The 14,313-nt window shown below is 33.4% G+C and overlaps 1 protein-coding gene across 2 annotated transcripts in view; it reads left to right on the forward strand.

Moving 5' to 3' along the window:
* The window catches only part of LOC123262405 (cadherin-87A), a 51,066-nt gene that overhangs the window by 16,099 nt on the left and 20,654 nt on the right, over positions 1–14,313 (forward strand). For both annotated transcript variants that reach the window (XM_044724583.1, XM_044724584.1), the window contains exon 2: positions 8,186–8,235. In XM_044724583.1, the coding sequence (XP_044580518.1) occupies positions 8,186–8,235 (50 nt within the window). The remainder of the gene's footprint in view (positions 1–8,185; positions 8,236–14,313) is intronic.

Below are 14,313 nucleotides of genomic sequence, written 5' to 3' on the forward strand. Positions count from 1 at the left end.
AGCCTTATATGGAATAACATTCGCTCAATAAGCCTGTCTGGTTGCCCCTTTAAGTTGAATGCTCGCATCTTGAGTTTCCGGTTCGTAGCATTGGGAATCCCTTTGCGCTGTCGAACACTAAATGGGAATCGCTGAATACTAAGCGACCTAAAGTACTTTCGCAGTAGTTATACCAGTGTGCATACACCATTATAAATTTATATATGTGTATAAGAAGATAATGTCTGCTTATAAGCCAGGCATGGTGAATTTCGGAAGAGCAAAAGACGATAAGCTCCATACCAGCTATGATAATAGTCTCGAAACTCTAAGCATTGAAAAGGAAGAGCATCTACTGAGACTACTGCAAAAAGATTCTTTAATAAAGTTTCATTTATGCTGAGCCTTCAAATACATTGGCGTGAATCATCCGTAATACATCCAATCACCGGTAAGGACAATACGCGAGAAATTGATTCAATGATTCTCACTCTAGAAGTGTGTTAACTTCATTATTTGCGAGTCAAGTGTCAACTCAGTTATTTTATGCAATCATATCATCAAAAGTTTCATTTTACAAAGAAGACTACACGGAAAGAAAATTATACGAAAAATTACGATGAAAACATCGTAATTTTTAGTACAGGACATTGTAGTGCTGGACCAGAATTCAAAATTCATAATTTATACGATGCAACATCGTAAATTTTTTTCAAAGAATTGTACTGTTCAACCTTACGCACAGTCTTATACACTACAAAAAAAAATTACGATGTTACTATAATAATATTTTTTTTATCACTCAAATTAAAAAGAAGTTTCGGTCACCGAATAAATAATTCTGAATCACCGAGGAATCGAACCCGGTTTTTTCTCCGTCATAAGCCCAAGGTTTATCCTCTTACGCTATCTGAGGAAATATCCAAAAGTTCTGTTCAGTCACACAATAAGACCCTCCATACAGTAGTTGGTGGTGATCTTTCGGTGGTGGCGTCGCAAATTACTGGACTCTGTCTCTCTTTTATTAAAACATATAGTATGCATCCTTATTCACTTGCTCTTACGGAAAAAAAATTTACTAAATAACATCGTAATTTTCAATAATTCAAATTGTATTCTATGGACGGCAGCATCTTAAGAATTTTTATGTTATTTATTACTTACATTATTTGTGATAATTACGATGTTAACATCGTAAAAATTCATGAGTAAATAGTAATTTTCAAAGTATAAAATCATAGAAGTTAAGATATTGAAAGACTAGTCCTGGATTACGATGTTACTATTGTAATTTTTCATATGATCTTTTTTTTCCGTGAACTCTGTTCTTAATTAGCGTAATCTGCAACGTGATTCGCACGGAAATTCTCACTACATTACGTAACTTGTTACAGGAAGCAAATTCCCACAATACTCATAGTGATTTCTTTTTAGAAGTTTTACTTAAAATCTAAACAAATATTTGCACAGTGACCTCGACGTCTAACCTATTATGCAAATGGCGGGTCTTTTTGTGGATTAGAAACAAACTGTTGGCACGGTAAAAATTTAAATCAGGAGGAAAAAAAAAAGTACGATAACGAGCTTTGGGTAGACGCACATACATTTAATGCAATAAAGTCTACAAATGTGTTATAAACACAGCAGACATCCCAGAGACGACAGTAACGCCGCCATTTACTCTTGCCAACCACTAATGGATACAATTAAAATGTATAATGGCGTGTATCACGCTTCAGGAATGCTTTGTTAGCTAACGGTGTAACGACAAAACCATATGTGTATCTGTGTAGGTAGGTACCAGTAATGTTGGTTATCAATTTACGAAAATTTAACCAGGGTGGCAATAAAATTCGCAACAGCAGCTGTAGCATTATCCACGCGTACACTCTAACCTGGGAATCGATTTCCTGGGTTCTTGTCAGGAGAGACAAGGAGAGACAAGATAAAATCCCGTTTGTGTTCCTATGCTACGTTATAAACGTGGCAGAAAACCATATTCCGGATTTACATCTCTGATTCGAAAACGTGATTTCAAGGATTATGCAACCGAGATTAAAGATCCACGTTTTGCATTTACCATTTCCATCTAGGGAATCGATTCTAACGGTCCATTAACGCTCAATCTGGGTAACCATCTTTGGATTGTTTTCATCGAGGAATTCAAGATTCAAGATCCAGAAAAGTAAACTCAATGTTTACATTGAACTTTTATTAAGTTTACTCAGATTCAGTATCCAGATGACGACCTAAATCCACGACGACGGCTGGTGAAGGTGCAGAACCAAATTTACTGAACGGGAATCCCTATTTTTGAATTGAAAATCTGGACCAGCTGCGTTGAATGTTAATCCGCTTTGCTCAGTACCCGGTGAATGGTGTTTTGTTACGGACTCGGGTAGTTCGTTAAACTTTAAGCTGTTAATTTTGTCCTGTGGTCAACAGTTATTAAAATGCTTCTATGGACTTGAATTAAACCAACGAATCTCATTGATCATGATAAGAGGTGCTTGATTGTAAACTTTAAATGATCAGCTACCCCATGGTGTTTTTATATGCTTTCCTAAAGAATTTTCATGTAATTTCCTGTAAAAATCCACCAAAAATAAATTAATATGGTTACTGTAATAAATATGAAGAGCGTAGATAGAATGAAAAAATATTGTGATTCATTAATCCTGTGATATTTCGACAAAAACGTGAAACCCATACTTTTGTGTCAGATTGCAGGATTGCAATTATTTTGATGGATTAAACTCAGATCACTCGTCAGGTATTTGGAAGACTTCTGTCAATATTGTTGCTTTTTATATAATTTATGTATCTAATTTTTTTTTTTTTCAAGATTAGTATAGGATTCCACCAAGAATAAATTAAGATAATTTCATACAGTTTTATACAATTATATATAGCCATATGTAATTATATATATTGCCATAGGCCAGAAAATAAAAAAAACTGGGTACATCGAGGGCTCGAACTGCGAACTTTGCGCTTGTCAGTCTTCCAAGCTACCCAGTTGTCCAAGATCTTTAATTGATATTATATGCTTAAATGACACTCAAGTATACTCCATCAAAAACGTCCATGTAGGTTTGTATGGGGATCCATGGGAATCCACATGAGAAAGTTAAGATTCATATAGGAGATATGGAATCCATAAGATTCAATGTAGGAATCTATGGATTTATATAGGAATCCATATAGGAAGGAGAATTAATGTTTCCACAGTGTTCCTATGTGGATTTCCATATTGGAATCCACGTACCCAGTTTTCTGTATGGATTTCTATATAAATCCATGCATTCCTGGAATCTTATGAATCCATACTTTCTTTTTTAGATCCCCATATAAAACTCCATAGATATTTTTGATGGGTTACAAAAGAATTTTTATAAAAACTACCACAGAACAAATGTAACCTTAATTGGTTATTCCTTACAGGGGAATACTTTTCATTTCCCGACGCTTCCTCTAGACGGCGCTGTGACGTTCTTCCGGAAACAAAAGACACTTTAAATTAAATTCACGCTTTTTCTTTTCAGCTATTAACTACGCGGACTTCTCACCCGTTTTCTCGGTAGTTCTATAGATATCAAAGAGTTTTTTTCCCGTAGAAACTCTACCTTCTGTAGCGTGGTTACATCTTTCAATGCTATTCCATTTTCTCAAACCGCTACTTTAACAATTTTCTTTCAATGGGTATTTCATGTCTATTTTTCCTTATAAAATTTTTTTTTCAACAATTTTACACTGGAAAATTTTTTTTACAGTACCGAGTGAATTAATTTTAATGTCACAGTAACAACTTTAATAAAGAAAAAAAAAAAAAAAAAAATCTTTTTAGGCAATCCACGTTTTGATACTGCGATAGCGTCGCATGATTGAGATCTAGGCATCTAGATAAAAATGAAATACAACGAGAGGATTGGCAATATTGTATAGGCGATTGGAGAAGGTCAAGCGTAAAAATAGAAGCGAAATATCTCGTGCGTAACAGGGATGAAACCGATCGTAAAATTTGACAGGATATAGAATCTTCTTTTTCCGTTTAATACGTGACTTTATTATCAATAAAATTAACAAAAAGGATATTATCTTCAATTCGAGGCCAGATCAATAATTTTTGTTACCAAAAAAAGCATTTTAATGACCTTTTATCTGGTAACCAGCCGATAAACAGCAAACTGAAATGCATAAATTCAGTCTGAAGCGTCTGCAAACAGAATAAACTAGGCGACACATAAACTCTGTGGCACGTAGGTACAATAAGCCGAAAAGGGAGTAAAAAGTTTGAATGCAAAGCTTTGCATATAATAAGAGCCCAGACAGTTCCGCAGGCGTATTTGTTGTAAATGTGCTGTGTGTTATGTAGTATGCACCTTGCTCTGTCTAGTCCTGAGAGAAGGATCCAAAGATAATGGATAATAGTCCCTTTACCAGCCAAGGTAACCTTAACTTTGGCATCGTTGAAAACATCTGTCGCTCGGAGGACGCCAGTTGAACAGTTGACAAGATAGAGATAGTCTGGTTAGAGGGGCTGAAGCTAAAGGTGTTAGTTGAAAGGGAGCTATGGAGTACCCCTTGCTTTCTAGGCATAGGGTGGTGTCTAGTCTGGGTGCAAAATACCCGGAATCAAGTTGGGAGTCAGGAGTCACCCAGTCACCCGGGAAGCTCAAGCTAGCAAACTGGGAGTTTCTAGCGATGACAGGAAAGGGTGAAAACTACCAGCGAATACCGCAGAGCAAGTTTACGATGAGGGCGTGTAGAGAATTGTAGTTTAAACTCGTTTAGTCCTGTGTTTGATGCTTGCTAACTCTTGCCATGCTAATATTAATCTACGCAACCTCATCGTTCTGCTTATATATTTCTACCAAAATGGCTGTCCACTCTTCATTTTAAGTGTTTCACTCCAAAGCCACATTTTCTGCGGTTGAGGTTCTCCTATTTATCTCGATGCTGCTGGCAAGCTTTTTGTTAATACTGTGCTTTACAGAATGCTCTTTTTTATTTGTTTCAAACTAACTTTGCCGCGGGATTATTTGTCTGTTAGATATCATCTACCCAGAAAATGTTTGTCTCAGTTTAGTTTATAAGTTTGGATGATCTATCTAGATGAGAATGTATGGAGTTATATAGAAAACTGGGTACATGGATTCCAATATGGAAATCCACATAGGAACACTGTGGAAACATGAATTCCCCTTTCTATATGGATTCCTATATAAATTCATAGATTCCTACATTGAATCTTATGGATTCCATATCTCCTATATGAATCTTTACTTTCTCATGTGGATTCCGATGGATCCCCATACAAACCTACATGGATGTTTTTGATAGGGTATACTTGAGTGTCATTTAAGCATATAATATCAATTAAAGATCTTGGACAACTGGGTAGCTTGGAAGACTGACAAGCGCAAAGTTCGCAGTTCGAGCCCTCGATGTACCCAGTTTTTTTTTTATTTTCTGGCCTATGGCAGTATATATAATTACATATGACTACATATAATTGTATAAAAATGTATGAAATTATCTTAATTTATTTTTGGTGGAATCTTATAGGCTAATCTTGCAAAAAAAAATTAGATACATAAATTTTATAAAAAGCAACAATATTAACAGAAGTCTTCCAAATACCTGACGAGTGATCTGAGTTTAATCCATCAAAATAATTGCAATCCTGCAATCTGACACAAAAATATGGGTTTCACGTTTTTGTCGGAATATGACAGGATTAATAAATCACAATATTTTTTCATTCTATCTACGCTTCTCTTATTTATTGCGGTAACCATATTAATTTATTTTTTGGTGGATTTCTAAAGAAAATTCTTTAAAAAAGCATATGGGAATCCCAAAACACTATATAGAAATTTAGTCCGGCTTTTTTTAAGGGAAATTTCTCATTAAACTGAACGGATATTATTATTTTATCTCAAAGGTTCGCTACAGGAGGATTAAATATTTGTAAACTAAAGACTGAGTACACAATTTTATGAGATTTTGTAAAACCCAACAGGACTAAAATAACTTCCATAGCAATACCGTATATAATCCTGTCTCTTAGCTGGTGTTTGTCGGACTTTAATGGTAATAAACTGCAGATTGGTTTTCCGCAAATAGTTTTAAGTAAACCCAACTCACATACACACAAACCCGATATTTTCATTTACCTCAGTCCCATTACATCCGAACTTCCTAAGCAGTACATTCTCCTCTATTTTCGCTTTTCCTTCAGAACCCTCATCCCCTTCCCCTTCCATTTCTCTTACTCCAACTCATCTATTTGCCTTTCGACGTCATCATACTTTTTTCAGTCCATTCCATTCCTAAACTCGTAAACTTTAACTCCGGCAATTTATCACATTCGAAATCTCCGGGGACTATAAAAAAGTTTATTTTAATTTTTCTCACCCTCAAATCTCCTCCCTTGAGCCCAATAATTGAAAATTATTATTTTACCGCTGCTAAAGTTTTTATCGTCAATTGTTAAAATTTCTTTTATTACCAAAGAAATAAAACCTAATATCAAAAATTGAATTGCCGGGTGCTCTTGCAATTGAGTTACTCCAAATTAAGCGAGTCTAATTAACGCTTGTGACAAGTCTCCAGTAGCAGTCCGAGTTTGTACCGCTTGAAAAATAAAAAGAAAAGTATAAAATTAATTCATGAAAAACTCAGCCCTAATTTTTTTATTATTTTTTTTTTCATTTATTTTTTATAGTATCCCTTTCAGAGACCTCTCTTTTCATGTTTTCTTTATCAAAACCCTTCTTCATCCATTCTGTACTCACCTATCACACGACCTTCTGTTCTGTTCGTCTGGGTAATTTAATCTCACGCTAATTATTATACATTCTACCCTTACGCGTGTGAAACAGTACACTCTTGTTTACTTTCTTTTTTATTTTTTGTACTCCTTTTCATTTATTACTTTCCGGCTTTTTTTTCACGGACACATTTGTTAGTTTTTAACGAATCCCTCAAATAAATATACTTTTTCATCCAAAAAAAGTCTTTTGACTTGAATTGTCTTCACAAAATGAATGAAAACGCTAAAATTTGATCATACCCCAGGTAACATGTGCTTCAGCAAGATTTAGGTGCCAGTGTCTTGAGCAAAACTCCTAGTTGCTAGTGTCTTTTTCTACATATTGGTGTTGCTAAAGTTCATGTAGAAAGAATTGGTTCAAGATTTATATATAACTAGCTCAAGACATCTTGTGCAAGAATATGAGACAAGTCTAATGCAAGGTGCATTGAAAAACTCTGACGGATTTTTTGAATCAGAAACTCACAACAGACACTTACCCATGACTTGCTCAAGATCCGTAATTCTCAGTAATTTGTTCATTTCTAAAGCATTTGTCAACCAAAAACTAACAGAAAATGTTGAAGCGTGACTTGCTCAAGATTTGCTCAAGATGCATGATGCATTATATATTTTATAGCACCTTTTCCCCTCCACTACTTGAAGATCTATTGATTCAGTGGTGCTCATTTTATAATATTTTTGTCTTGATCGATAAAACAGTAGGTCTATACTCTAAAAGGTTAAGCTGAATGAGATCCACTGATCCTATAGTAAATATACGAGGGGTAGAATGATGCGAACGGTCATTCGAAAACAATTGATCTTGAGCAGATCTTGAGCAAGTCTTGCACAGCATATTCAGCATGCTTCTGATGTCAGTATTTCTCAAGAATTAATATAGTTAGTTTATCGATAAGCATCTTCAGATTTTCTCAATTTTCTTACACAATTCTTGAGCTATATCTGGCCCAAAGTTGTTGTACAAGGCTTGTTCAAGACTTGTCAATTGAATTTGCTACAAGTATTTGGAGCAAGACCCATAGGTAGAAAAAGACACTAACAACTATCAAAATTGAGATCAGACTTGCTCAAGCCTTGAAAAAGATTTTTATATGGGTATATGTTCAAAAAACTCTAAAGTCAGAACAAAAATGAAAAAAATAAATACAAGCATAAGAGTTATGGTTAAAATATTCTCTTTTGCGTACCGAGCACTTAAATTCACTCCCATCTGGTGGGATTACAAAGTCATATGAATATTTCCATTTAGTTTATTATCTATGCAAACACGAAAACATTATATAATAATTCTCTTAAAGCGGCTTAAGGATAAGCTCATCCAGATGAAATATCACTTCAATGCTCGTTTTTTTTTTATCATTTCAGGTTGCGGCTCGGATTATTCATTGCCATTTCAAGTATTGCCATAGCTACTGGTAAGTACCTCCTTAAAAAAATAAAGTTGGTAAATCCAAATGTGCAGGCCTTAAGCGCTCATATTAGATGTAGATTTTTGAAAGTAGTTTAAATATAGAGAAGCTTTTACTGATATTACTTTTAATTTTTCGATAATTTTATGTCAAAGTTCAGTAGAAAAATAATAATTATCAACTGCACACTATAAGAATAAATTTAAAAGATAATTATAATGGGTTAAGTATGAATAAATTATAAGAAATTAATTTCATTTTAATGTTCGTTCAAATTTTGTCCGCCAATAGTATTTATTTAAATACGAATTAAACGCCCGCTTAAGTTTAAAGTAAATCATAAAAAGACACACAATAGGAAACTGTATTACCGGCAGTCGCTAGACTTAAGAACTATTTAGTATAGTATGCAGCTGTCTTTAACCTCTATTTACAAATAAATAATTATATATAGCTGCTCAAAAGTCCCGAAATTTCTTGAACTGCCAGCCGAAAAAAAAATTAATTATAACTAAACAAAACAATATTAAGCTGCCATTTTCAATCCGCGGCTTTCCATAAGATAGATAAGGAGATTAAAAAATAGATTGAGTTTAAAAATATATATTTTCAAAAGTTATCGTGTTTGCCCTTCCATAAGTATTCGATAAATTCCCTCCGTAAGCCATTAAACCACTTTTTTATGTAAAAAAGCAATTAATCGATTTAAAAAAAAATTTTAATATCTTCAACAATAATTTATCTTTCTGACCATGCTTTTTACATCATTCATATGGACAATATGATTGTCAGATACGATTTAATGTGACAAAACGCTATTAAAACACATTTACTTGCTTCGCGCTTAATATTATTCAATCCTGGCGGGGTTTATTCCTCATTTGGGCCAATTTTAAAGATTGATTTCTTAATTTCCAACAAACTGGGGTTGAAATGAAACACGACTCAAGATGTTTTATCGTTTTTCCTCAGGCTAAATTAAAGGTTTTAATTAAACTACCATTTTACAAGAGAGCTCTTATTTAAACGTCAAGTGAACCCTGAGACGTTTAATTTTCAAAGGTTTTTAGCAGCCGAATATCAAGAGACGAATTGTTAAAGGACTGTCTGAAAACAAAGACTCCCCAAATACCAAACGGGAATGACTGAGACGGAAATGTGTAAGGAAAAGTAGAGATGTCTAGTCGTAGATTTCATGTGAATGCCAGAGACATTTCTCTTATCCCTGGTAAACTTAGCTCCTGAGGGAAAAAGTGGAAACCGGAAAGTTTCCGGTTCGTCGTATCTTGGTGCCGAAAAAGGAACACGGAAGCAAGTAAAAAATGGTAAAACAAAAATTCCTCAAGGATAACACTCTTCCTTGATTCGGTTCGCGAGACCGTGAGTAACGGGTTCATATCGCTAAAGAGGAATTGTCTTGTTCCTTCAAATCCCAGAGGAAATACAACAAATACAGCACAAATAAAGAATAAAGTATCAGATACACGGTTGTTAGTCTATTGAAAGTATTTCAACTAAAATTTCTACTAAGAACTTCGAGAAACATATCAATTGTTTTCGATTTTTATTTTATATCTCCAGTTGTTTATTCTTCTTGGATACGTTGTTTTGTAGTTGATTTTTAATCCTGAAATACGGTTCCAATCGGATTTTGCTTCTGGATATAAAAAGCTTCAATACATCGTTTGTTTAGAGAATTGGAACGTAGAGATTGGATTAATCTACTGGTTTAAGTTTTTCGATTTTGTTGTTTACTTTATCAGAAACTAAATGTAGGTTTGTAATGGATTCCACATGGATTTATGTAGAAATCCATAAGATTCAATGTAGGAATGCATGGATTTATAATAAAATTCATACAGGAAACTGGGTACATGGATTCCCATATGGAAATCCACATAGGAAGACATGGGTACATGGATAATTTCATGGGAAATCCACACAGGAACACTGTGGGAATATGAATTCCTCTTCCTATACGGATTTTTATATAAATCCATAGATTCCTACATTGAATTTTATGGATTCCATATCTCCTATATGAATCTTAACTTTCTCATGTGGATTCCCATGGATCCCCATACAAACCTACATGGATGTTTTTGATAGGGTATACTTGAGTGTCATTTAAGCATATAATATCAATTAAAGATCTTGGACAACTGGGTGGCTTGGAAGACTGACAAGCGCAAAGTTCGCGGTTTGAGCCCTCGATGTACCCAGTTTTTTTTATTTTCTGGCCTATGGCAGTATATATAATTATATATGACTATATATAATTGTATAAAACTGTATGTAATTATCTTAATTTATTTTTGGTGGAATCCTATAGGCTAATCTTGAAAAAAAAAAAAAAAAATTAGATGCACAAATTATAAAAAAAGCAACAATATTGACAGAAGTCTTCCAAATCCTTGACGAGTGGTCTGAGTTTAATCCATCAAAATAATTGCAATCCTGCAATCTGACACAAAAATATGGGTTTCACATTTTTGTCGAAATATGACAGGATTAATAAATCACAATATTTTTTCATTCTATCTACGCTCTTTATATTTATTGCGGTTTCATTAATTTTCTAATTGGCCTGTAGATGAAAGCGCTTTTGATGAAAGTTTTATAAAAGTGTAAAAAAAAAAAAAAATAATATTTTTTAATTATGATCAAAGGCAAATGGCCAAGCGTTAATTTAACGGAGTATTCGTAAGATATGTAAGGGTGATAGAGGAAATTAAAGAAGAGATAAAAAGAAGAGGATACTTGTAATGGTAAATCTGGAGATTCTTTGATGCTGAAAAAATTTCTAAGTACATTCTGAACTCTGCTGCTGTATGCAAGTTATTAAAGTTAAGTACATTTATCCAGATATTAGGAAGCTGAGATCAAAATAGAAGAGTCAATCTCGGAAAATATCAAACTGAGACACTTAGATCGCGAATCTGAGGAAAAAGAAAGACATCTGAGACCCGGTGCATCGAGACTTCACTTGATAGCTGCTAGTGAGATTGTAAGTGTGCAAGATGACAAAAAAGATAAAAAAACAACATATTGTGTACCGAGGAAAGAAAGGACCAAAGAACTCGTAGTATGTATCGATCCTGTACAGTCTCCTTCCGCGCAACGCGCATTGTGCGTTTTTATCTTCTTTGGACTTGTATTTTGATATAATATTATATATTATATATATTTTTTATTTTCATACCGGTGAAGTATGATGCGAGAACCCGTTGAGGAAAATTGACTAAAAAATATTCATCCGTGAAATAAATTCATTTCTTTAAAATCTCGAGGTTCTTTTCCTTAAACGTCAAGTACAGAAAAAAATATTATTGGATAATATATTTTTGTAACATTTCTTGATGTCTTACATTTCCCCTTCTTCTAGCTTTTCAATATCTTAATACTCCAACTCGTTCGACTTTTTTGGTATCGAATAAACGGTTTTTTGTCGTGAAATACGACGTTAAATTTATGATTCTATAAAAAAAACTCGGTAAAGTTAGTGATGATAACTTTAGAATAGTTTTTATCGATTCAGAAAAGTTATTTTTTGAATTCGGTTATTTTGGTAAAAAAAAGTGTAAAGAAAACGTAAATATATGACCTAAAAGGTCGGGTGAAGTCTTTAGAATAGACTAGTAATAATATTTTGAAATATTAACCGTGGATTGCAAAAATAACAACGGATTACAGTTGAGTATCGACCGGGTTAAAAGTGTTATTCTGGAACAGCGAAAATTGGAGTGCATAATACAAGATTAATTGGGAGCTTAAAATGTCGACCCAGTTGGCTGGATTTCTCATCGTTAAAATAAATATTTAAGGAGGTTCAATCGTTGCTAATGAGTCGAAATAGTGTTTTAATTTTTGTTTATTTTAAAGTTATAATGTCAATTATTTTCAAATTTTGACAATACATCAAGAAAATACTCATTACATTAAAAGTTATGAATAGTATTGGAGGAAGTCAAATCTGGATTTATATCATAATCTCTTGATGGAAAGCTTGAGGCTAAATACCAAAGGTTGAATATTAACTCTTGGAATCTTTGATCTTCATTAATGCGAATCCTATACAGCTTTAATCTTATTATTTGTAGAGTATAATACAGGAATAGTTGACTTAACAATATTACCATAATAAATTATAACAATTACTCAATATTATCATTATCAAATTAAAAGTTATGTTATAAATCAATAACGCTATCTGGCGCCTACAGACTTGCTAATAAAATCACGGAGTATTTGCCCGAGATATTTCACCCGTAACTATTTAAAAAGTTCTAATCGAATTTTAATGAACGAAAACCCGATTTATTTTCGGCGTCTTTTTATTCCAAGTTTACGAGTACGCTGTTAACTGGGCTGAGTAATTCTGCAAACAGTCAAGTGGTGGCGCGTCTGCGAAATAAAAGAATCAAAAAGCTCAAAGAGTCTAAAAAGAATGGAACAAAAAATATTTTATTCAACTCGAGTTTTCCTCATTTGATTTCAGCTTTATCATTTATTTTAATAACATTTATTATAGTAGTAACAGAAAAATTTGTTCTTCAAATGTCTAACAATAGCTCTTTTGTGGTAAATAATTACATCTAAGCGGACGTTTCAGGCGAAATTACGTCGCTTACTTCACAATAACAAGGAATTATTAACTTTAATCACCTTCTATTCAGAAGAAATGGCTAGATTTTGAAAGAACAAATTCCCATCTATACTTCTATGAAGTTTCATCTCGTTAAAAAAATTAAACCCAACAGACAAATGACTCTAAATGTCAAAAAACTCGGATTTTTTCATACCTAACAAAGAAAACTTTTTTCCTATGGTCAATTTACCCACTTAAAATTTTTTTTTGGATTTTCGGGTCCATTTGTCAACTTTTATTAATCTTATGTCCAAGCCGTATCTGTTATAATTTTTGAGATAAAAAATTATTAAAATGACCTTCTAGCGAAATTCGATTTTTGTCGCCAAAGAGACTAAAAGCAATGAACTTTGAGTACACTTCTGTGGAAAATACGATGCTAATGATAGCGCCTTTGAATGCTCTTTCATGTACAGCTCTAAAATTTAGCAGTAGCCTGGCTGTGAAGAGCCAATATCTTCTATGCGCTTGTAACTCCCACGAGTTCGATTCATCAGGGAATTCAATTAGCGGCAGTCGCCGGAAACCTCAAGTAATTTGCACCCAGTTCACGATTACTTTTACCCCATTTTATCCGAACTTTTAAAATTCTCCCGCTTCCTACTCTTCCTTTTATCCACCGTAAACCTTCTTCCAGAAGAGACTCCTAAAAAAGATATAAAAAAATCAGCTAAACTCTTTGAGGGGCTGAAATCCCGAAAAACCTCAAACCACAAACTTTGGTCCTTTATATGTGGTTTTAGATTTTTCCCACGACTGAACGTGTGTCTATATAACTTTTGGCAACTTTTAAACTCAATTTATAAAGCTATTAAAAGTCTTTTAATCTTTTAATCCACCGGGTTATCATAATCTTTTTTTTTTTTTTTTTTTATTTTTTTACCATTAATAATTCACTTTTTATAGCACTTTTTCAATTCAATTTATATTTATTTAAGATTAATTTTGTTGCCGGGAACTTTTTATTCACCCTTCGACAAATATATATATTTACTAGGTCTTTGATCTATTCGTATTCCTTTCAACTTTCAAGTGGTTTTCAAGCTCTTTTATCTTATCGCGCGAACTATGCTAGTTTCCCCAAGATTTTACCATTTTACATTCTCAGAAACAACTACTACCACCTTTACAAACTTTGAAGTTTCTTTGTCGTTTCTAAATTACAAACATGATCAAAAGACGCTAACAACAATTTGTACCAAAGTCACGTTGTAATTTTGACAAACTAAAGCCAAAAATCACAAAATATCACATAAACTCATATTACTCCTCGTTCCTTTTTACCGATTTTAATCAAACTTTTTTTTTTTCTAACCCTTATAGCACCTGCTTGAAAAATAGCACCCACATTTTAGTCACAAAATATTTCATCCCTTAGAAAAGACACCCTAAATACTCAAAAATGCGGTTTTTTTCATACCTAACAAAGAAAACTT

The sequence above is a fragment of the Cotesia glomerata genome, linkage group LG4 (genome assembly GCF_020080835.1).
Source record: "Cotesia glomerata isolate CgM1 linkage group LG4, MPM_Cglom_v2.3, whole genome shotgun sequence".
Classification (NCBI taxonomy): Eukaryota; Metazoa; Arthropoda; class Insecta; order Hymenoptera; family Braconidae; genus Cotesia; species Cotesia glomerata.